The sequence below is a fragment of the Pseudonaja textilis genome, chromosome Z (assembly GCF_049901715.1).
Source record: "Pseudonaja textilis isolate UNSWEBS1 chromosome Z, rPseTex1.2, whole genome shotgun sequence".
NCBI lineage: Eukaryota > Metazoa > Chordata > Lepidosauria > Squamata > Elapidae > Pseudonaja > Pseudonaja textilis.
Window position 1 is genome coordinate 132,157,542 of NC_142008.1, and position 23,110 is coordinate 132,180,651.

Sequence of the window (23,110 nt, forward strand, 5' to 3'; positions counted from 1 at the left end):
CACTCTCCTCTCTTTTAATTTAACCCCACAAATATCTCCCATTTTTGGCTTCCATCCATTCATTCTGTTCTCCTCTTCCTGTTTCCTTCCATTTTCTTCCCCATCATCCCTCTTGCTCATTCGCTCCCTCTTTTGTCCACTTCCGCCCTGCCCAATGTCCCTGTCTGCGTTGCTGTCCCAGGTACAAATTGCTCAATCAGGAGGAGGGCGAATATTATAGTGTCCCTGTGGCGGATGCAGAAAACTGTGGGCTGCTGCAGAAATTTGAGGTAACCATGTGGCTCCATGACAATGTTTGGATTGGTACCCCATATGCCTACACTGAGCCATACCCTGAGCTCTGCCGTACAACACCAGCAGAACTCTTCCCCTGGGGCAGTTTTACCCAGTGCAAGGAGCTCACTGAAAGAAGGGATGTGATGGGTGAGATGGCAAGAGCTCTTCCAGTCAGCAAACAAAAACTAGAAACAGCACTGTGGGGTATAGGGCCTAAAAAAAGAATCTAGTTTTTCAATAGAGCCACTTGCAATGTTTTTCGTATTTCGCTGTTATCCCATAAATGAGGTGCGTGGCTCAGTGGTTTAACGATGCTGGAGATGGTCTTTGCTTCAGCGGGTTTGAATCCTAGCACCACTTGGTGGGGCGAGCTCCCATCACTCGACTTAGCTTCTGCCCACCTAGCAGTTTGAAAGCATGTTATACGCAACTAGATAAATAGGTACAACTTTGTTGGTGAGACGAGACAGCACTTCATACAGATGGTTAGAATACTGCTGGCACTGGACCTTCCCAATTGCAATGCCCGTTTGCAAGCTGAGTGACAGCTTTGGAGGAGAAAAAGGGCCCCGGATGACGCTGCAGGAAAGTCGCTTGTCTTTCTTTCTGGTGTGGAACTAGCTATCCCCCTGTGGTGCACTTTGAAAAGTGTGTGACCATGAATCAAACAGGGCTCGCAAATCTTAGGTAGCCAAACTACTATTCTGCATTAGCATTGTATTCTCCTGGCTAATGTAACATTGCCATACGCTAAACAAACAACCCCATTAAAGTTACCTTTTAAAGGCAGTTTGGGCTATGTATGATACACTCACTGTGTTGTATCTAGCCTAATCATAAAGCATGTATGTCACAGCTCTACAATCTACTGTGACAAACACAGTGTTATTGAAGGGCAGGCCTGTTGATCTATATCAGAGGTAGGGAAACTTGGCTCTTTTATGACTTATGGACTTCAACTCCCAGAATTCCTGAGTGAGCCATAAAAGGTTCCCATCCCTGGCCTACTGGTTTTTCAGTTGTGGGGGAAATCAATTTTTGACTTGAATGGGACTGTTTAATATACAAACGTAGGACATATACTACATTTGTACTGTATATTAAACAGTCCCATTCAAGTCAAAAATTGATTTCCCCCACAATTGAAAAACCAGTAGACCAGGGATGGGGAACCTTTTATGGCTCACTCAGGAATTCTGGGAGTTGAAGTCCATAAGTGATAAAAGAGCTAAGTTTCCCTACCCCTGATCTATACGATCAGCTCTAATGTGAGCCAAAATGATAGATGGTTCAGAGAAAGAGGGCTTTAGCAACCTTCTCTAGCTATTTTGTGGGGGGGAGATCTGTGCGTTTTATTTTGACTTGAGTCTGCTGAAACGGCATTCAGTATCCCGCCATTAGACAATCTCAACTGTCTTCTCTGAATGGAGAGAAGCATCTTAGCCTTTGCCTTAAACAACTACATTTATTGAGATGGTCCTATAAATGGTGGGTGGGTAGTCCAGCAGAAATTACATTTTAATGAAGAGGCAGGATGGAACCGAGGTCGTATAGGCAGCTTCTTACATCTTGATGTTCTGTTTTCCAGGCTTGCAACTTCCCTCTGGAACTCTATGAGGTATAAAATTTTCTTCTGTTCCTTTTATTTTGAGAAGGAGCGAAGGAGGAATCCTTGTGCTGCCATAAAAGCAGCCATCAAAACTCACTTAGAGAAAGAGGGTAGTGCAGGACATAAGAACAGAGAAAGAGCCCACTTGATCCCTTGAGTCTACTGATGTTCATGCAGCCCTTTCCTTTTAGGACCAATTATGTTGCTTTTTGGCTGCTCGCAGTAAATTGCCCATCATTGACCCCTTCTAGCAGCCATTGATATGTTCCTACTGAACTTGGTAACATGTGCTTAGCTAACGTGCTTAACAGTCACAGATATGTCTCTCCTTGGGAGCTTTGTTGGCTGAATCTCAGTGTTTAATTCTGGAGAAAAAACATCCTTAGATCCATCCATAAGTTGGAAGGAGAAAAATGGAAGTGGTAAATACTTTTGAAGCAAAAGTATCAGAGAAGGAAAGATAACTGGGTATTACTGCTAGGATTTTCTGCCTAAAAAATCTGGGTCAGGAATCTTAGCAACTTTCTTAATTTACTGTGGATCTGCCATGTTTTTGTAATGCCTCCACAGGTCCTTTTGTGAAGAAAGTTGATTTGCAACTGATTATGTATCAAAGTTACTCCATTGTTCATGGAGATTCTCAGTCATCCAGGTCAAGATTGTCCCAAAGTACTTTTTCAAGAGGCGACTGGACTTTCTTCTTTTTTTTCCCATCCAAGAAGCTTCTTCAGCTCTGACTGAATGGTGGGGAAAGGAAGGATTTATATTCCTTGCAGTCAGATGGTCATTTGCATTCTTTCAGAGAGTTGTTAAGGCCACTTGGAGGTTTCCTCAGGGTCATCTGAGTAGTGCAAATGGGTATGGAGTCTTCTTGGAACTGCTGAAAGGACTGTGTTGTCATTAAGAAGTTGGAGCTGTGTTTTCTGCAGGAAAGCACAGAAAGATTGCAAATGACCAGCTGTCTGCAAGGAATATAAATCCATTCCATCCCCCACCATCCAGTCAGAGCTGAAGAAACTTCTTGAATGAGAAGTGAAACGTCTTCAAAGAAAAACAAGGAAGTCTACTTGCCTTTTGAAAACGCATCTTTGGGACCCTTCATTGTTCATTCTCAAACATTCTGTAATATCTAAGAATTTTACCATTTGTACTAAATGTAGCTTGTACCAGCTTCCATTTTAAAGGTATGAAGAAGCAGGTGAACACCCAAGGCACCCTCCTCAAAATGGCAGAGATTGCTGAAGTTTTAATGTAACTGTGGTTGCGATGCCCTTACTTCTGAATCTGCAGAAACTTCCATGCCTGCATTTCCTCCTTTTGTTCTGCAGAAGGTTCGCCATGGTCCTATCCCATCTCCATCTCCAAGCCCCACAGACTCTAAGCGTGGCGGATTCTTTGGCATCAACCGCTTCCACATCTCGGACTTCAACTTTCTCATGGTTCTGGGCAAAGGAAGTTTTGGCAAGGTGGGTCTGCCATTAGGCAGTAGGTCAGAGGTACACAAGAGAGGGAGGTACACAGGAGTGGGATTCAGCTGGTGTGCGCTGGTTTGGGTGAACCGGATGTTAAATTTACATCTGAACCGGTAGTTGAACCGACCGGCTGGCTCCGCCCACCCCCTCCCCTCCCCTCCCATGAGTCTCCACGCGGTCTGTGCGGAGGCTCTGGAAGGGCGAAAAACAGCCCTCCCAGAAGTTCCAGAATTTCGGAAATGGGCCTCTTTCCAGTTTCCAGAAGGCCTCTGGAGCCTGGGGGGAGGCAGAGGCCCCCTCAGAGGCCTGAGGGAAGCTTCCAGACTCTGGGGAAGGTGAAAAACAGCTCTCCTGGAAGTTCCAAAAGTCGAGAACCAGGCCTATTTCCAGCTTCCGGAAGGCCTCTGGAGCCTGGGGGAGGCAGTTTTTACTCTCCCAGAAGCCCAAGGGAAGCCTCTGGACTCTGGAGGAGGCAGAAAATGGCCCTCCCGGAAGTTCCAGTAGGCCACACCAACCATAGGCACGCCCACCCAGCAACCGGGCAGAGAACCAGTTGTTGGGATTTTTGAATCCCACCCCTGGAAATACAAGTATTGGCAGTGCCAAATTGTGGGCCCTTGCAAAGGTAGAATTTCCTTAAGTTAGGTGGGAATAAGACTCAAGACACTGGAATTCTTTCTCCACAGGTGATGCTGGCCGAACGTCGGGGGACAGATGAGCTCTATGCCATCAAGATCCTAAAGAAAGACGTGATAATCCAAGATGATGATGTAGAATGTACTATGGTGGAAAAGCGGGTCTTGGCCATGGGGGAACGTCCACATTTCCTAACTCAGTTGCACTCTACCTTTCAAACAGCGGTAATCCTTGTCTTCCAGAGTTATTTCATTAAACAAATATTAGCCTTTTAATTAAATAGATCGGGAGTGTCCAGCCTTGGCAACTTGTAGGACTTGTGAACTTCATCTTCATGAATTCTCCAGCCAGCCGTGCTAGCTGGGGAATTCTGGGAGTTAAAATGCACAAGTCTTAAAGTTGCCAAGGGTGGATATCCCTGAAATAAACTCTTTAATTGGAAAAAATAATTTCTTCCTGCCATTTACATTTGGACACAGGAGAAATCAATAGTTCTGCACTGAAAAACACCATGTGTCCTTGAAGTTTTTAAAATTATTCTTGTAAAAAAGGCTGCTTTTAAGACAATGCCAGTTGTTTTTATATTATAATTTTTTAATTTTATTATATTTTATAATTGTGTTCAAAATAATTCGAACAATGAAAAAAAACACTACTTTTTTATTAATGAGGGCTTATTTATATAATCAAAGTATGTTTTATTTGGTGAACTGACGAACTGATGCTAGAGGTTTTAGTCCCATTACATAAAAGGATGGTTAGGGAAATGAGAAAACAAGGTATTAGGGAATTCTGGAAGTCCACACATCTTAAAATGGCCGAGGTGGAGAAACACTGATTTAGGGAATACTTATAGATGAATTTATTTGTCTGGGGACATATTCTGCTCTTTTCCTTTAAGGACCGGCTGTATTTTGTTATGGAGTATGTCAATGGAGGAGACCTAATGTATCACATCCAGCAGGTTGGGAAATTCAAGGAACCCCATGCTATGTACGTGAGTTTTTTGGGGGGAAGTTGGCTATCTGTATGTCAACCACCATCAAACCCAAAGAAAAGTTACTCTGAAAAAGTTAAACAAAGATTTAACAATCATGATCAGCTCCCAAGAGTAGTAGGCTGATCATTTGCTCACCTGGTTTAATATCCTAGTCTAGTCCGGCAATGCACTATCAGCAAAAAACAGCACCGTTTCTTGTTTGACTTAAGAAAATTAGAGATATGAGAAAAGTTATCTCCCACTTCTCAGGTTATAAGTAGTCCTCGGCTTATAACTACAGTTGATCCTATAATTGTGGTTATAAGTTGTGTCTGTAATTAAACAGGTCATCATGTCATTGTGCTCAATTTTATGACTTTTTAATGGCAATTGTTAAGTGAACAATTGTTAAAAACTGATGTTCACATACCAGAGGTGGGGAACAACGTCCCCTTTATGACTTGTGGACTTCCAACTTTCAGACTACTGGGAGTTGAAGTCCACAAGTCATAAAAGGGCCATCATTTCCCATCCTTGGCATGTATAATGAAGTTAGGTGGGAAAGCAATAATTTATGAGATTGTGAAGTAAGATGATTGCATAATTTCAGACTGGAGGTAGAACAATGCTTTTATTTATAAAAAAAAAGACAAAAAAGAGAAAATTCTTGCAAAGAATGAAGTTTGTCGTTAAGGTGCCACACTAGAAACCAGGAGGTAGTGACTTTTACTCCTGCCTTAGGTACAAAGCCAAGTAGGTAACCTTGAGCCAATCATTTTCTCGCAGCCCTAGGAATGAGATAGTGCAAACCACATTTTACAAATCTTGCTAAGAAAACCAAAGGATCTTGGCCAGGACTCAAAAACTTGAAGGCAGTCATAGACAAACAAATAATTCTTAGCAAGTGATTACTGTCCTCTGGTGGAAAGGAGACGCTCTTGCTCTGCCGCTGGCAAACGTTTTTCCACCTGGCAGGGCAACTAGGGCCAGATCTTCATCACTGGGTTAAAAAAAGAAAGATTCTCTGGGGAAAATGTTGGGATGATTTGAACATCCCAACATGGACTGCCTTGGTTTAAGAATAGTCTTAGTCATAACCATCCAACAGAGCTAGAAAATGTGACCATTGAAACTGCCATAAAACACACTCTGAAAATGGTAGCAGTGAGCTATTTGCCACCCTCTTTCTAACCACCCTCTTTTCCTCTGTTCTTCTATAGGTTTTATGCAGCTGAAATTGCAATTGGCCTGTTCTTTTTGCATAACAAGGGGATTATTTACAGGTGAGCCTGGTTGCTGTCCCTTCTCCATGTCCACCCAAGCTTAGAGAAGGAGGTCTTGATTACAACTCTTTGGGCCTAACTACAAAATCCCAATGTTTTTGTAAGAATTGAGAAGATACAGCTCCAATCCTTTCTTTCCCTCCCATGAGCTCTCTAGCCTTCTTCTCCCCCACCCTGCCCCATGTCAAAATATGAATACAGATAATAGCAACAGACATATACTGCTTCGTAATGTTTTACAGCACTCTCAGAACAGTTTACAGAGTCAACATATTGCCCCCCAACAATCTGGGTATCATTTTACCTCCCTTGGAAGGATGGAAGGCTGAGTCAACCTGAGTCAGGATCGAACTCCCAGCAGAGTCAGTTTAATTCTCAATTTATGACCATAATTAAGCCTGGAATTATGGTCATAAGTCATGGTGCTCATCAAGAGGGTTATTACATGGCTGCATTGATTTTACAACTTTTTTTTGCAGTAGTTGTTAATTGAACTCTGTGACTGTTAAGCAAATGCCACCCTCATTAAGTGAACGTGGTGGTTGTTAACCTGGTTTTCCCAATGGGTGATTTTTATTGGAAATTGGCAAAAAATACTCAAAATTGCAGTCATGTGACCATGGGATGCTGCAAATGGTTGTAAAGCTGATTGCCAAGTGTCCAAATGCAATCACGTGACTGGGTGGAGGGCTCCGAACTCAAACTGCCTCATAAGTCGATCCATTGTAACTTCGGCAAGTCACTAAATGACAAGTTGTTAAGCGAGGTCTAGAGATTCTGGAGTCATATAATTGGAACCCTCCATTGGTCAGACTTGGTTGCAATTCTTCATACTATTGTCTCTAGGGATTTGAAATTGGACAATGTCATGTTGGATGCTGATGGCCACATTAAGATCACAGATTTTGGGATGTGTAAAGAAAACATTTTCCCTGGCATCACCACCAGGACATTTTGCGGGACACCTGACTACATTGCTCCAGAGGTACAGATCTCCAGTATTGATACTTAAAAACATAATGCACCCAGGTTCCTTCTACTTTCATCTTCTATTTCCAGTTTGTTTCTGGGCAGGATGTAAGGCAAGACTACCTGATCTCAAAGCCCACAATGACTTAGGGATAAGTCACTTAAACAAGCATCTTCAATTGCAGGTTCCTAATTTTGGGGTTGCCGTTGGATAGGAGTTTAGGTCAAGTCTTCTCTGCAATTCCCATGTTTAGGGATAATCTCTCTACTAAGAGCAGAGAAGTCTCATCTTAAATTCCTTTTTGTGGTCAAGCTAATCAATGGTTTTAGCTGGTTGGATAGTTTTGCTTGTATTTATTTTTTAAAAAGCAGGTTTTTAAAAAGGTTTAATTATTTTTTGTTTTATTTGCTATTGAATTTTTTAAATAAATCATCTCTCTACAGACATCTGGGGATTAATCTTAAATTACTTTCTGTGACCAGGCTTTGGGTAATAAGTTTAAATGTCTAACACTTTAGCTAGTTGGCTAGTTTTAATTGCTTTTATTTGTTTTAAAATCTGTAATAGTTTGGTGTTATTGTATCGTTTCATAAAATCATTTTCCCACAAATAAAGAGATAAGTGGAGCCCAAATGTAATTGCAAAACAAGGAAAGAACTGGATCTCTTTTTGGTCTCTGTATAAACATAAAGCCTACTGCTCTTTAAAATTTCAGGGTTTCAAATTCCTACACCATACGCTTACATACATACAAACTGACTATATCTATTATAGCTGGTGTATTTTTGCATCTGAAATCCAGTTTTTACAATTAAACATGTGAATTATTTCAATTCAGGAACTCAGCCTTGCTTTTTTCCCTCTTAGGCGCTATGTTCTCCCTAGGCCATTTCAGTTTTAAGTTTCGAAATGCTCCATCGTGTCTAGTTTGACTCTCAGAATATTTTGGATGGAGGGGACAGGGAATAAATGAAAACTCTGTTCTTTTATTGCATTTCAATTTTAATTGGTTGAAAAGCCCAGGATCCTAACTGTGTTGTGGCCATGGTTTTGAGGTTGAATCAAAGCAATGCTCTTTGCTTCAAACCAGCCTTTAAAAATAAAATTACGATGTCAAGAGTAGGATAGCAGGCTTTTATCAAGGTCAAACTGCATGGAATGTATCTGTCCCATTTAAAAATTACTGTTTTATTTATCAGTTCAAAATGCAACTATCACTGCTTAAATGCTCTATGCTCTAAGTATTTCATGAGCCACCTTCTTTTGTAATAACCAGCATACATATTTTATTTATCAATGGAAACTTTGCTCCAAAATTTCCACTGGAAGTATAAACAGAAATATAAGACAAAATCTTTTTTGGTGGTAATTCTTGGAGGATTGAGTTGATTCTCTACAGGGCATACTCTGTTCCTCATACAAGCAGTCTTTGACTTACAACCTCAATTTGGGGTTGTAATTTCTAAGTTGTTGCAGCTGTAAGTTGAAACAGACTTGATTTTTATGGTGTCATTAAGCAAATAACAGTTTTTAAGCAAATCCAGCTTTCCCAGTGGGTGTTTTTTGCTGGAAACTGGCAAAATAAAGGCCACAAATTGTGATGACGTGACTGCAGGATGCCACAACCAGTTGTAAATCCAAGCTGGTTGCCAAGCACCTGAATTGTGATGACATGACCATGGGAGTAGTAGGACAGTCATAAGTGTAAGTACAGGTAGTAAGTCACTTTTTCCAAGTCCATTGTAATTTTGAACAGTTGTCAAACGAATTGTTGTAAGTCGAGGACTATCTGTCAAGATTCCGGCAGTTACTCCAATTAAATCATGAGCCTCGAGCCACACTTCCAAAACTAAAAAAGATTTATTTGAAGGTAACATTCTATGTCCGGCATTTACCTGGGCCTACGCCAATTCTGAAATACGTAATTCACTGTCACCCTTGATCCTGCTTTTCCCCCAACCCCTCTGGTGTATCATCCAACGAAAAACGTTTATAGTTGACACTATCTGTACTTGCTTGCTTACTTTATTCATTTGTTTATATTAAATATGATTCCTACTTTGCAAACTTTGAAAAGATATTATTCTTTTGGTTAAGTATTTGGCCTCAGTGGAGATATATGTTTTTTTTCTCTTTGATTTTTTTTTTGGCTTTCTTGGTTATGTTTGGCTTGATTGTAGATAATTATATCTTTAATTTTGTTAGCTGCTCAGTTGGAGCTGCCCTGATCAAAATGTGAAATGAGATATATCTCAAGGGGCTGAAGTTCTCATTTTCCCCTCTCTTAAGATTATAGCCTACCAGCCCTATGGGAAGTCTGTGGATTGGTGGTCATTTGGTGTTCTCCTATATGAAATGTTAGCTGGACAGGTATGTATATGCAAGGATTCAGGTACGTATATGCAAGAATTCCTTACCATTTATTCCACTTCAAAAATGTCTTTACATTATCTGGAGAAATGATTGATAGCCATGAAGCTATGAGATCAGGAAACAAAGGCTATTAGGGATTAAACTCAGTCATTACCATTTCCTGGGTGTGCTTCAGAGAATTTTCATAATTTTCAAGTGGGGTTGAGATCTTTGGGCGTAGGGAATTTGTTGCTCATTGAATCACTGATAACAAACTAGCATTCCTTCCTGGATGCTAAGGTGCATCAGTCTCATATGAGAAACTAGGAGTCACCAGGGGAAGAAGATGCTTAGTGGCTCTTAGCCTAGTGGAAACCTTAAGAATTGAGGCTGAGAAAAAGAGGTTGCATTAAAGCTGAAATATATGTTTCCACTGAATTTAGTGTTAGATGAACAATTCTCCATTTATTAATTATGTCATTTATATAGCTGCCCACCTCACACAAGTGACTTTGGGCAGATGACGAGATTAAAGCAAACAACCCCTCCAAACATAACCACCCCCTTGGGGTCCAAGGAGAAATGATTAGCCATAGCAGCAGAGCCCACCCCCACGCTGACCCAAAGGCCTGGGGGAACAGTCATTGGGGCCATCTGAATTTTGGGCTGATGCTGTTCTATCAAAAAGACATTGTTTAATAAAAGGTACCTGGAACATACCTTCTCTGCTAGATCTGGTGGGGAGGGCAGAAACAATTGGAGAAAGGGCTTAGTAGACATTTTGAAAAGAAATGCACTCATGCGATTTCAGAAATGTAAAGTAGAAACAGGGAAAGAATCTTCTCGTTCTTCCAGAGGGCTTTGTATATTTCGATTGCCATGCATACTTTTGTTCTCTGTATGAATCCAAGTGCCACTCTGCAACTTCCTTTTGCACAAAAACCTGGAAATATGGCTCAAAGATGTAAGATTACGTGTGTCATTTATCTGTGTTATGTGTACAGCAGTTTTTTTACACTACTGAGACTTCCAAGTAGGAAAATGTATTTAATAGAGCAAACATTTCACACACATACATGCTATGCTTTCTGGGGGGCATAGAATCATTGTTGCTTATTTTCCCTGTGTTTTCTTGGTCTGCAGCCACCATTTGATGGGGAGGATGAGGATGAGCTCTTCCAGTCGATCATGGAACACACAGTATCTTATCCTAAATCTCTTTCACGGGAGGCTGTCTCCATCTGCAAAGGAGTGAGTCTTGTTTCAGAACTGTCACACCTAAGTGGAAGGGGCCCCTTGTCATATTTCCTGAGACAACATGAAAGATTGAACTCTGTCAGCCCTCCCAGGTAGTCCAGAAAAGAAACAGGACTAGTTCAGCTAATTCAACTTCATTGTAAGGCTACACTTACAAAATCTCACAAATTTCAAAGTACAGATCTCCCGCTGTTTTTTTTTTTTAACCACCTGATAAGTTAGGGTGGTTCTTTTCTATCCCTTTCTCTTCCTGTTATGCAACTACAGGCTACACCCCCTCTTATCTGATAGTTCCCTAGGCAGCTTTTCTTCTAGCTCCTATGTCCCAAGGTCATTCCCACACACCATTACATATCTAATGCTACAAGAACCATTTCTAAGATGTACAGTTTTGCAGGGAAGTGACAATTGATACAGAATTCCCCAGGGATTTCTAGATGTATTGAACTTCAGTTCAAATAATTCTCAGCATCATGTCCAACACATCTGGACTATATTGAGGAATGCCAAACTGATGGATTGTCTTTTGAAAAAAATCTGGCCTTTGAAACTTATATGGATTTGTTCCCTCCTTGGTTTTAAAACCAAAAAGTAATCCAAGTTTACATTAAACACTGCCAGGGGAAAATCAGTATGGTTGGATGTAGTTAAGTATTTATTTCATCTCTTTGCCCCGTGGGTGTTCCTCTGTTTCCAGTGTAAATGTGGGAACTCTTGTTTGCTTGGTTCAGTGTCTCCTTCTGTTTTGCCAAGTGTCAGAGCAAGTTCTGTATCGGATGCCCAGGCAATTGATTCTTTTGGATCCAGTGACGGTAAGCACACCAGTGGATAAAGGGATTTTTAAGATTTATTATTAGCTCAAGCAAACAGATTTAAAAGCATAACATACCAAGCAAAATGATACTCAAATTTCTTACAGCCTGTTAGCAGTTCTGAATATGTCTTCAAGAGGCCAAATTCCACAGTACCCAATGCTAGGGACTCTGCCAAAGCTCCCAACAGCAAAGCTCGCAAGGTTTTTACCAAAACCTGACACCACAACTTCGTGGCTGTGGTGATCAGACTGCAGGACCGGACCTTGACTGTGTGGCACATGCCTCTGGGATGGGAATTAAAAGATGGAGGCTTTCACAGAAAGAAAAACTCTGCAGCTGGGCGATGATTTCCCTCTCCTTCTCCTTTATTAAGAGTAAAAACAAACGAACAGGTTAGCTCAGAATGAGTTCTAAACTTCTAGACCTTTTCTTAATGTGAAGGATAAACCAAAATACGTTAACCAACTCCTTGAAATAACAGTGGTGTTCTGCATTGCGACTATATCTTCCCATCTGGTGCCAGATTGGATCAGATTCCTTAAAGTAAAGATGCAGAGCTAGCAAAGTTCTCCCTGTTCCTTAGTTCTTGACCAAGCATCCCCTGAAGCGCCTGGGGTCAGGACCAGAAGGGGAACGGGATATTCGGGAGCATGGATTTTTCCGTTGGATGGACTGGGAGAAACTGGAACAGCTGGAAATTGCTCCGCCTTTCACACCTAGGCCCGTGAGTAGTTGTTGGTTGTCACCAATTATCCCCCCGAGTAGAGTTTATATTATTCTGCTATCTGCCATGTTTTTAGAATAGAAAACTAAGAGAGGAATCACAAAGGAAGGTTATACAGGCAGTCCTCAACTTACAACCACAAGTGGGGCTCAGAATTTCCATGGCTATGTAAGGCAGTCGTCAAGTGAGTTACACCTGATTTTATGACCTTTTTTGCCACAGTTGTTAAGTGAATCACGAGGTTGTGAAACAAATCTACCCTTTCTCATTGATTTTGCTTGTCGGAAGCTGACTGGGAAGGTTGCAAATGGCAATTGTATTTGCAAAATATAAATACTGTACATGTCAGATGCCAAACAGTCAAATTTTGATCACATGATCGTGGGGATACTTCAGCGATTGTAAGTCACTTTTTTCAGTGCCGTTTTAACTTTGAACATTTGCTAAACAAATGCTTGTAAGTCGAGGACTATCTATATGAGTTCATATAGTTCTGGACGAAGAACTCTTTGCAGAAGCTTGTTTGTTTTTTCCTTCCTCAAAATCTATAAGTATCACTAGGTAGTCTAAGCCTTAGCTAGTAACAAGGAAAGAGATGGTTGTATTGACTGAAAAAATAACATTTTTCTTATCAACTTCTTCCCTCAATATCTCTTCCGTCCTTTTCTTTTTCTCTTTCTACATCTGCTCTAGTGTGGTCGCAGCGGTGAAAACTTTGACAAGTTCTTTACACGGGCACCACCAGCGCTGACACCCCCAGACCAGCTGGTTCTAGCCAGCCTTGATCAGAGTGAATTCCAAGGATTTACCTACATCAACCCTGACTTCGTGCATCCATCCACCCTGCGGCAGGGAAGCCTCTCCCCAACTGGCATGCCTCTCTCCCCAACTGGAATGCCTCTCTCCCCAGCGGCAATGATCCCTTCTCCTACTTCTTTAGTGTGAGAATGATCCATAACCACCCGACTTCCCCAACACCTTGGCTGTTGGACTCTGCTCCTGAGAGCATGAGTCCAAGTTGAAACCCAATCCCAACTGTGATTCCCCAGAAATATTTTGTTAATTGCATTCTCTGGTGTGTCGCTTCCCTCCTTCCTTCCCCCCCGCTTAGGTGCAATCAAACTGGTGAGGTTAAGAATGAGAAAGTGTGCGCGTGCATGTGGAGAGAGAGGGAGGGAGAGAGAGAGAGAAAGAGGGAGAGAGAGAGAAAGAGGGAGAAAGGGAGAGAGAAATATTCAGACCAGAATTCCGCAACCTTTCTGGCTTTGTGGACTGGTGGGGTGGGGGAAGGGGATGTTTCTGGGAGAGGGGGGGCAAGCACATGCTCACCCACTGCCTGGGCAAGTGGGGATGCGCTGCGCTCTCATGCCTCTTCTGCGGTCCGGTTCCAAACGGCTCCAGGGCCAGTAGTAGACTGTAGCCCAAGCATTGGGGACCTCTGACTCAGAAGCATGTACACACCCACAGACTATATAGATAGATAGGTAAATAAATATAGATATATAGCTACATTAAGGGAAAGAAAGTTTAAGAGCCTAGATAAGAGAGAAATTCCTCTTGTTGCAATCAACCTTTGGCGGGTCCTGAAATTTGATCAAGATTGTCCTCTCACATTATCAGACTACCGATGCAAGGAATTTTGTAAAAATACCTTCTGCCTTGTAATTTTTTCACCGGAATTCAGCTTCTCTGTGTCTTTTGTGATGGTCCTTCAAATGATGCAGGTTGGGTACCATGATTTGACTAAAAAATGGCGAATGAAAGAGTAAAAGACTGGTTCCAATAAAGTGGCCCTAATTTCCCCCAGGTAGTGAGGATACCGGACGACTCATTTGATTAGAAATGGTTAAACCATGGATTACCTAGCTAATTTTATGTCATACATATTTTGTGTAAAAATAACTGGCCAAAGGGTAACGGCTGTATTTTGTGAGAGGGGTATCATGAAATTTAACTCGGAGTTATCCAGGTTATATCTTCTGCTCTTATTTCAGGACTATAAAATGGCTGCCAAGCTTTAGAAAATATCCCGATCGATAATGCAGTAAAACGACAGCTATATAGTAAAATGTAGTTGTGCAATGAAAATGGAGACCTAAATATGAAGTGCACACTGAATCACTTAACTCTTGCAGTGGGATTCAAAATTTCCTACTACCGGTTCTGTGGGCGTGGCTTGGTGGGCGTGACAGGGGAAGGATACTATAAAATCTCCAGTCGGAGGGCTCTATTTGCCAGTTCTCCGAACTACTCAAAATTTCTGCTACTGGTTTTCCAGAACTGGTCAGAACCTGCTGAATACCACCTCTGGGCATGGCAGGGGAAGGATACTGTAAAATCTCCATTCCCTCCCCACTCCTGGGGGAAGGTTACTGCAAAATTCCCATTCCCTCCCCACCCCACTAACCTGCTTTCCAGCTCTGTTCTCCTGTGCAGGTCAACAAAAGAAGACCCAGCCGATCAGCTGGGACTTGGGAGGCAGATGGGGGCGGGGCCAGTCAGAGGTGGTATTTTCCGGTTCTCCAAACTACTCAAAATTTCCGCTACCGGTTCTCCAGAAGTGCTCAGAACCTGCTCAATACCCCCTCTGCTTAACTCTGCCTGAGAGTTGGGCTCCAGGAGGGGAATGCTGTGGCATGGATTTATTAAATTAGAGAACTCCATATTTAAAGAACTACCGTAAAGCAGGATATGTAATGAATGGAGAAAGAGCAATCTCAGAATGCTACATTGATATAGAAAGTGTTGGGGGAAGATAACTTACTCTTTAGTTGCTACTATTTTAGTGTATAGAGGAGATATTTCTTCATAGGCTTAAAACATTTGAGTCTCCTACACTTCTCCTTCGAAACTGTAGTTCCAGAAGTACCAATTTTAGCACATCTGGGGCAGTGGTGGGATTCAAATTTTTTTACTACTGGTTCTGTGGTGTGGCTTGGTGGGTATGGCTTGGTGGGCGTGGTAGGGGAAAGATACTGTAAAATCTCCATTCCCTCCCCACTCCTAGGGAAAGGTTACTGCCAAATCCCCATTCTCTCCCCACCTCACTAACCCTCTTTCCAGCTCCGTTCTCCTGTGCAGGGCAACAAAAGAAGACCCAGGTGATCAGCTGGGACTCGGGAGGCAGAGAATAGATGGGGGGCGGGGCCAGTCAGAGGTGGTATTTGCCGGTTCTCTGAACTACTCAAAATTTCTGCTACCAGTTCCCCAGAACTGGTCAGAACCTGCTGAATAACCACCTCTGATCTGAAGGATGCCAAGCTGGGAAACCCTATCTCAAAGGATATCTAGTTTACATTAAATGATTCTGAGTTACTCTCTTGAAATGCCTTTTAAATTGGGAAGCTATCAAGAAAGAACGACTGCCTTCTCTCTCCATTAATTAGTGGTTCAAACAATTTCTGATATTCATTTCAATTAATATCCATTTGCAAATTGTAATCTTCAGCTTCACCTCCATGGTGCTTTTCCTAGTCTTATCTGCTACAGTGAAATATTATAATATTTGATGTGTTTGTCTTCTTAAAACCTTGATTACTTGCACCTCACACGTTGCTAGTAAACTTTCCTTCCCAAAATCTTGTGAAAACCTCACCAGTCCTGCTTCTCCTTCCTAGGCATCGCATTAGTGTTTCCCAACCTTGGCAGGCTAGGGGATTCTGGAAGTTGAAGTCTGTACATCTTAAAATTGCCATAGTTGAGAAATGCTGCATCGCATCGTATGTGGCACAACCTCCTGGCCCTTAATTTCCAACATTAACACCTCCCTCTAACATGGCTTCCCATCACCAACACCACAGCTGTAAATAAAACCTTGAAAGAGAGCAATGATGATGGCAAATATGGTATTAGACTTTGGGTCAAATATGTGTCTTCTTCCACAGAACAGCATGTTGAGATGGAAACTTTGTCTTTTCTTTCATGCATTAACTATTATATAATGAACTGATTTATATGTACATAATGAATATGTGTACCTTCCATGTTTCCATCTTTCTAAAGGGACACCCATCTCTTCCAAGCTACACCTGACTGTCTTTACAGCTTTAAAACTGAGGTATGGTAAACTGAGATCTCACTCTCTATTCTGAGAGCATCACTAATGATTGGAATGTAAACATCCCCTCGTGATTCTTCCCAATTATTTTTTTGGTGCAAGAAAAACAACAACATCCTGGTATTTATTTAGCTGATGATAGAACTCTACTGGAAACTAAAATTTTCCTGCTGTGGCCTGTGTCAGCTACTGAATTGTCATGAGACGGCACATTGAAAGTGCAATGTTTATTCACACTCTTGAAGTGTTTACTCATACGAATTTGTGCTACAGATGAAAGATAACTGAATTTAATTGGCAGGTGGGGTGAGGTCAAAAAATGACTTATTCTGCTGACAGCAGGACATATTTAGGAAAGAGGAAATATTAACATGTTAATTCTTATACCCTAGAAGCAACTTCTTGCAGTTTTTTCCTCTCCTTTATATTAGTTGAAACCCATCACTTTATAACAACGTTTTGTACACTGGCCTACAATTTTGTGCCCCCTTCATTTTCCTCATCACTGATTGAGGAAAAATATAAACCAATACAACTGAAGCTTGGTACACTTTCATGTTCTCCCTCTCTGGCAGATAGAACATTTTAAAAATGTCATAGAATTCCACTATATTGAGCTAGTTACTGGAAGGGAGAATTCCCAAGCTTTATATAGTACCAGATGTTGAGATGGAAACGTTGTCTTCTCTTTCATGCATTAACTATTATATAATGAATTGATTTATATGTACATAATGAATATGTGGTTGTAGAATCCAGAGTTCTGGGTGTATGAGCAGTGAGCAAGATCTAGAGGGGTAGGGGAACTATAGCCCGTTTATGACCTGTGGACTTCAACTGGTTGGCTCAGTTGCTGGCTCAGGAATTCTGGGAGTCGAAGTCCACAGGTCATAAAGGGGCCATAGTCCCCCACCCCTGCTCTAGAGGGTGCCAATTTGTTCTTTTCCAAATATTTCTAGAGGTTTTCTTCCTTCAACCCTTACAATGCATAAGTCTTCCATCAGTTTCCTGCCTCGTTTTTCCCCCACTCTGCTAATTATCTTGCCTTTCCCCATCACCGCCAACACCAATTTGGGGATAATCAGACACCCCATGACTCCTACCTTCTCTTTGGCTTGTGATTCTCTGTAGCCAATATCATAATCGAATGGACTCACCTATGCATTTCAACATAAAAGATATTTATCCAATCCTCAGTTTGTGTTTGTTTTTCTGTCCATGTTTCGGGTGACAAGACTACAGATTTTGGGGGGGTGGCTGATAATGGGATTCCTGATGTGCATTTTGGAACATGCTTCCTAGATGGAAAAATCCCTTAAATCCCGAGAACTTTATTTTCATGCAATGGCTTCAACTGAATAATTTTAGATTGTAGACCTAAAGGTCCTGCAGGAATTCTGCCCTTTTGATGGCAACAGCAATTTTTCCTGGCTGCTAATGCTGGCAGTAGAACATGTAAGCATACACACAGGGCATTTCTACAGCTGCCTCTGCACCGTTCTCTAATCATTGCCTCGGCTCTGGGATGCCATAATGTCCCTGCTTAGCAGCTGAGCCCATTTATTTCCAGCTCAGCAGTCATGCCTCCAAATTCACAGTGAGTTTAGTTTTCCAGCTGAAACGTTAGAGCTCTGCAGAGCTGGTGGGTGGGTGGATTTTTTTTTTTTTAATTGGCAGGAGCTCTGAGGAAAGAATGAGGCTGTAGCAGCTCTCCCTGACTATGGCAGTGGCTTTTGACAAGCGAGCACATTGTTTATGCAAAGGGGCATTGGCTGGGTAGTTTTTGTTGTCATTACTATTTTACTCCACTGGTCAGCTGGAAGAAGCTGGTTGCCTTACTGCAATGCTTTTCAAACATGGCAACCTTAAGGCCCAAACTGTATGCTGGCTGGGGAATTCTGGGAGTTGAGGTATACCCAATGTTGTCTTACAAGTAATCCTCAACTTACAACCACAATTAAGCCCAAAGTTTATATTGCTAAGTGAAAGTTGTTAAGTGAGTTTTGCTCCATTTCACGACTTCTTGCCACAGTGGTTAAGCGAGTTACTAACTGCAGTTGTTAGTAACACCGTTGTTAAGTGAATCGGGATCCCCCATTGACTGTGCTTGTCAGAAGGTTACAAAAGGGGACTCGATGACCCCGGGATACTGCAACTGTCATAAATATGAATCAGTTGCCACAACCTTTGTAAATATGAACCAGTTGCCAAGCATCCAAATTTTGATCATGTGACCATGGGGATACAACAATGGTGGTGTGAAAAAGTCATAAGCCTATATAACAGAAAAAAACGGAAGGGACCTTAGAAGTCATCTAGTCCAACCTCCTCCTCAAGCAGGACACCCTATACCTGTGTTGGCGAACCTATGGCAAGCATGCCGGAAGTGGCATGCTGAGCCTCTTCTGGCATGTGAGAGCTCACCTGGGAGAGCCCCATTGTGCATGCATAGATGCTGCCACCTGACAGCCAATTGTTGGGTAACTGACGCACATACGTGTGGGTGTGGGCATGCATGGGAGACACGCATGCACAGGTGCATGGTGTGCATGGGGATCATGCGTGCATGTGCAGAGATGCGTGGTGTGCGTGGGGATAGTGCATGCATGCACAGATGGGGACTTGTCTGCATGCACAGAGATGCATGATGTGCAGGGGGAGCGCATACGCATGTGCATATGCAGGACACGCAGGGGAAATCGTGTGCACATGCATAGATATTCATGGCGCATGGGGGATCTTCTGTGCATGCGCAGGGGGTGTGGGGCCCCCCAGCATGCATTGCCTTCTGGGTGCTGGCATACGTGAGCGTGAGCACACGCACAATTATCAGCACAGGACCTGAAAAAGATTATTCACTACTGCCCAATACCGTTTGTGACAAGTGGCTATATTTTTTTTAATAGAAAAGTTTTACTGAATAAGCACTAAAAACAATTGAACATAGCGTGACTTTCCTGGCAGTTATTTTTCCATACATGCTATAACATATAATCACTTATAACAGTTAGTCTTTTCCTTATTTTACATTACTAAGTTGGTGCTATAAATGTATATAATTTCCTAATTACAACCCTAATTTCCTTTCACATTCTTTTTACATAGTCATATCCACTACATTACATTGTCTTTAGCTTAAAGTTCATCCACCTTCCATCTTATATAGTGTCACAATTTTTCCCCCTTTGTTCCGACTTCTTTTTTTCGAATCTAACCATTAACAGAGTTTGTTCCAGACTTCATAGTATTCTGTTTCGTCCTTATCTTTAATTTCCAGTGTTAGCCTGTCCATCTCTGTACAAATTTTCTTTATTATTTCACTTTGCTCAGGGATATCTACCTTAATCCAGTTTTGGGCATAAACCAATCTTGCTGCGATTATAACATACAACATTAGGTATATCATTCCTTTGCTATATTTTCCTTCAGTAATTCCCAGTAGGAACAATTCTGGTCTGAACTCTTATTTTTTGGCCAAGCATTTCTTCCAGTGACAAGTGGCAATATTCTTGAAAACCTCCAGTGATGGAGCACCCATTAATTTTGGTTCCATTGGTTGATTATTCTCACTATCAGAAAATTTCTCCTTATTTCTAGGTTGAATCTCCTTAATCAGTTTCCATCCATTGTTTCTTGTCTGGTCTTCAGGTTGGAAAATAGTTTGATCCTTTCCTCTCTGTGACAGCCCCTCAGATATTGGAAGACTGCTATCATGTCACCCCTGGTCCTTCTCTTCCCTAGACTAGCCATGCCCAATTCTTGTAACCGTTCATATGTTTTAGCCTCCAGTCCCTTAATCTCCTTTGTTCTCCTTTGTGCTCTTTTCAAAGCTTCTACATCTTGTTTATAAGGTGGTGTGACGCAAACTGGATGTAGTATTCCAGGTGTCATCTTATACTGCCATTGTAATTTTGAATAGTCACTAAATGAATGGTGGTAAGTCAAGGACTACCTGTATTTTTTAAGGTTTCTTTTAAAATAGAAGCCACCCGCAACCTAAAAAATGAATAGGTGAAGATGAAGGACTACCTGCACTGGATTTTCATGGCTGCTGGGGGGAAAGCAAATTATATCTTGAAAATTATGCCTTAGAAGTCTTGGAAATGCTCCTGAGGGCTTGGGTAGGAAGAAAAGGTTTTGGAAAAAGGACCTTTGCATTCATCAACAAACTCTTAATGGGGCAGAGTTGGAAGGAGAGGTAGAAGGCTGAGCAGGTGGGTGGACTAGAAGAGATCTCCAAAGTCATTTCCAATTCTGTTATTCTGCTCCCCCCATTAATAACTAGACAGCAAATGATGTGGGCTACCACAGCCATACGGGGTTCAAGGCAAAGCTCTTAATTTATTTTAAAGGATTTTCAAAGAGGAAGGGCAGCCAGTCATATGTCTGACTGTGAACACAGCCCAATATAAATGGGTTTTAACATCACCCCATGCTCCATTTTATTCCTTACCTAGGGTACCTTGCTTTGAGTCATTTTACAATATAAAATAATATGTAAAGGTAGTTCTAGGCTTAATAACCATTCATTTAGCAGCCGTGGGGTCCTTGCTGTGGCTCCTCTGAGCCCACCAAACTCAGAGAGCAATATTTGTAGCTCAAGGCTGAACCCCACAGGTCAGCCTTGAGCTACAAATATTTTCTTCTATCACATTTAACAATGATTCACACAATGGGACTGGAAAAAAGTGACAACTGGTCCTCACACTTATGAGTATTTCAGCACCCCTATGATCACACAATCAAAGTTTGCGTGTTTGGCACTTGGAAACTTGGCATGTATTCACAAATGTTGCAGTATTATAAAGCAAAGTCAATGGAGGAAGTCAGATTTGCTTAATGACCACATGAGTCACTTAACTGCAGTGATTCATTTAATTACTGTGTCCAGAAAGGTCATAAAATTGGGCACATCTCACTGAACAACACCTTTGCTTAATAATAGAAAATACAATTGTAGTTCTAAGTGAAAGAATTTACTTGTTACTCCCATGTGCACAGTAAGGGAGGAAGATAAGAACAATAAAATGTGGGTGGACATCATGTCTGGTTAGCTGTGCCAAGGACAATCCAAGATATTCTTATTGGTGGAATGTCTGGACTACCATTTTTATTCTGTGTATGAGACTGCTGTAGTATCACAGCATAATAAATACTTGGTGTCTCTCTGAAAAGATGATGGGGAAAAAAGACTCAAGTGGGGAAAAAACAAGTTTGTTTGATTTTACAGTTTCTAGTAATTTTGGAGGTTGGAATCCAGGGTTTTTTATTTTTTCTTAACTCTTGAACAAAAATATATAGTTTGCATTAGTCAGGAATGGAATTCTTTCCTCCTGGAACAGGTGTAATTAGGGCTTATGAACACTAGAGGGTACTGCAGGATAAAAACAGTATTCCCTCCACCTCTCTCCCCCCACCTGTTTGGGAAGAATTAATCCCTTCTGGGTCTTTCCACCTCTGAAAAGATTAGCTTTCAGAACAGCTACATAACAGAACCAAACAGGTGAGGATTTTCCTGCATTCTGGAAAGATTGATTTTCTAGCATTTGTACAAGGTATGTAACCATACCTGGCACAAGAATAGCGGGGGAAGAGAACATCGCTCTTTTTAAGAATCGTTCTCTTCAAACATTCATAAATTTATGTATTGTGGATTCTGATCTTGGCTTGGAAGGGCCAGGAAACCGAAGAAGGCAAAACAACAAGCACAACAGACAAAAAGAGCTCAGGAGGATTCTTGATCCTTGGTTATGCTGGCCACGACATGGTCTATTGTGCTGGGAGATGTTGAGCCAGCATGTGAAGATCTGAGATTCACTATAGTATACCTGTAACTCCCATTTCTTTACAATTTTAGCACTTGATGCTGTTCATCCTCTAAATCCTTCCACCACAGCCATAACTATAAGAGTAAAGTTGAGAAGAGAAACGAGAGAGTTGTGAAATTCTGTAGGGTTGTGTTGTTGGGCCTCCTCAGCCAATCAGGTTCTTATCCTTTGATAGAATAGAATAGAATAGAATAGAATAGAATAGAATAGAATAGAATAGAATAGAATAGAATTCTTTATTGGCCAAATGTGACTGGATACACAAGGAATTTGTCTTTGGTGCATAAGTTCTCAGTGTACATAAGAAAAAATAAAATAAAATGCATTCGTCAAGAATCATAAGTACAATACTTAGGGATAGTCATAGGTTACTAATAAGCAGTCAAATCACACAAGAGAACAAATAAACACTATAAATTGTAAAAATACAAGTGACACGGTTATAATCATAAGCTGGAAGAGATAGGGAATAGGAATGATGAGAAGAGTAATAGTAATACAGTCTTAGATTAGATAATTTTTATTAGATAACAATCTTAGATAAGATTGATGAGGCAATCTTAAAATCTTCAACCTGGGTGCAATTTTTGCAAACTGTTTGGACAGGCATTTGGGAGTACAATTATGTGTTGCATCACTGTGTGAGGAGTGAGCAACTATATATGATCACCAAATCCTTTTAAGGTAGCCTCTGTCTTGTAACCACAATAGCTGGAAATTGCTGACCCAATGTCATGCCATTTTCAGGCAGGGAATATGGGAGAACCGTATTTTAATCTTCAGAATAGGTTTTACAAAGGTCCCTTTCCTTAAAAGAGAAAGAAAAAAACATTGACCTCCTTCTGTGTAATA

General features: G+C 41.4%; 1 protein-coding gene across 1 annotated transcript in view; it reads left to right on the top strand.

Moving 5' to 3' along the window:
- The window catches only part of PRKCG (protein kinase C gamma), a 44,396-nt gene extending 26,776 nt beyond the window's left edge, over nucleotides 1-17,620 (top strand). The window contains exons 8-18 of the mRNA XM_026711889.2: nucleotides 182-269; nucleotides 1,865-1,894; nucleotides 3,214-3,351; nucleotides 4,044-4,217; nucleotides 4,895-4,986; nucleotides 6,193-6,255; nucleotides 7,102-7,240; nucleotides 9,515-9,595; nucleotides 10,721-10,828; nucleotides 12,233-12,373; nucleotides 13,067-17,620. Of these exons, the coding sequence (XP_026567674.1) occupies nucleotides 182-269; nucleotides 1,865-1,894; nucleotides 3,214-3,351; nucleotides 4,044-4,217; nucleotides 4,895-4,986; nucleotides 6,193-6,255; nucleotides 7,102-7,240; nucleotides 9,515-9,595; nucleotides 10,721-10,828; nucleotides 12,233-12,373; nucleotides 13,067-13,318 (1,306 nt within the window). The 3' untranslated portion in view covers nucleotides 13,319-17,620. The remainder of the gene's footprint in view (nucleotides 1-181; nucleotides 270-1,864; nucleotides 1,895-3,213; nucleotides 3,352-4,043; nucleotides 4,218-4,894; nucleotides 4,987-6,192; nucleotides 6,256-7,101; nucleotides 7,241-9,514; nucleotides 9,596-10,720; nucleotides 10,829-12,232; nucleotides 12,374-13,066) is intronic.
- Nucleotides 17,621-23,110: the final 5,490 nt, after the last annotated feature.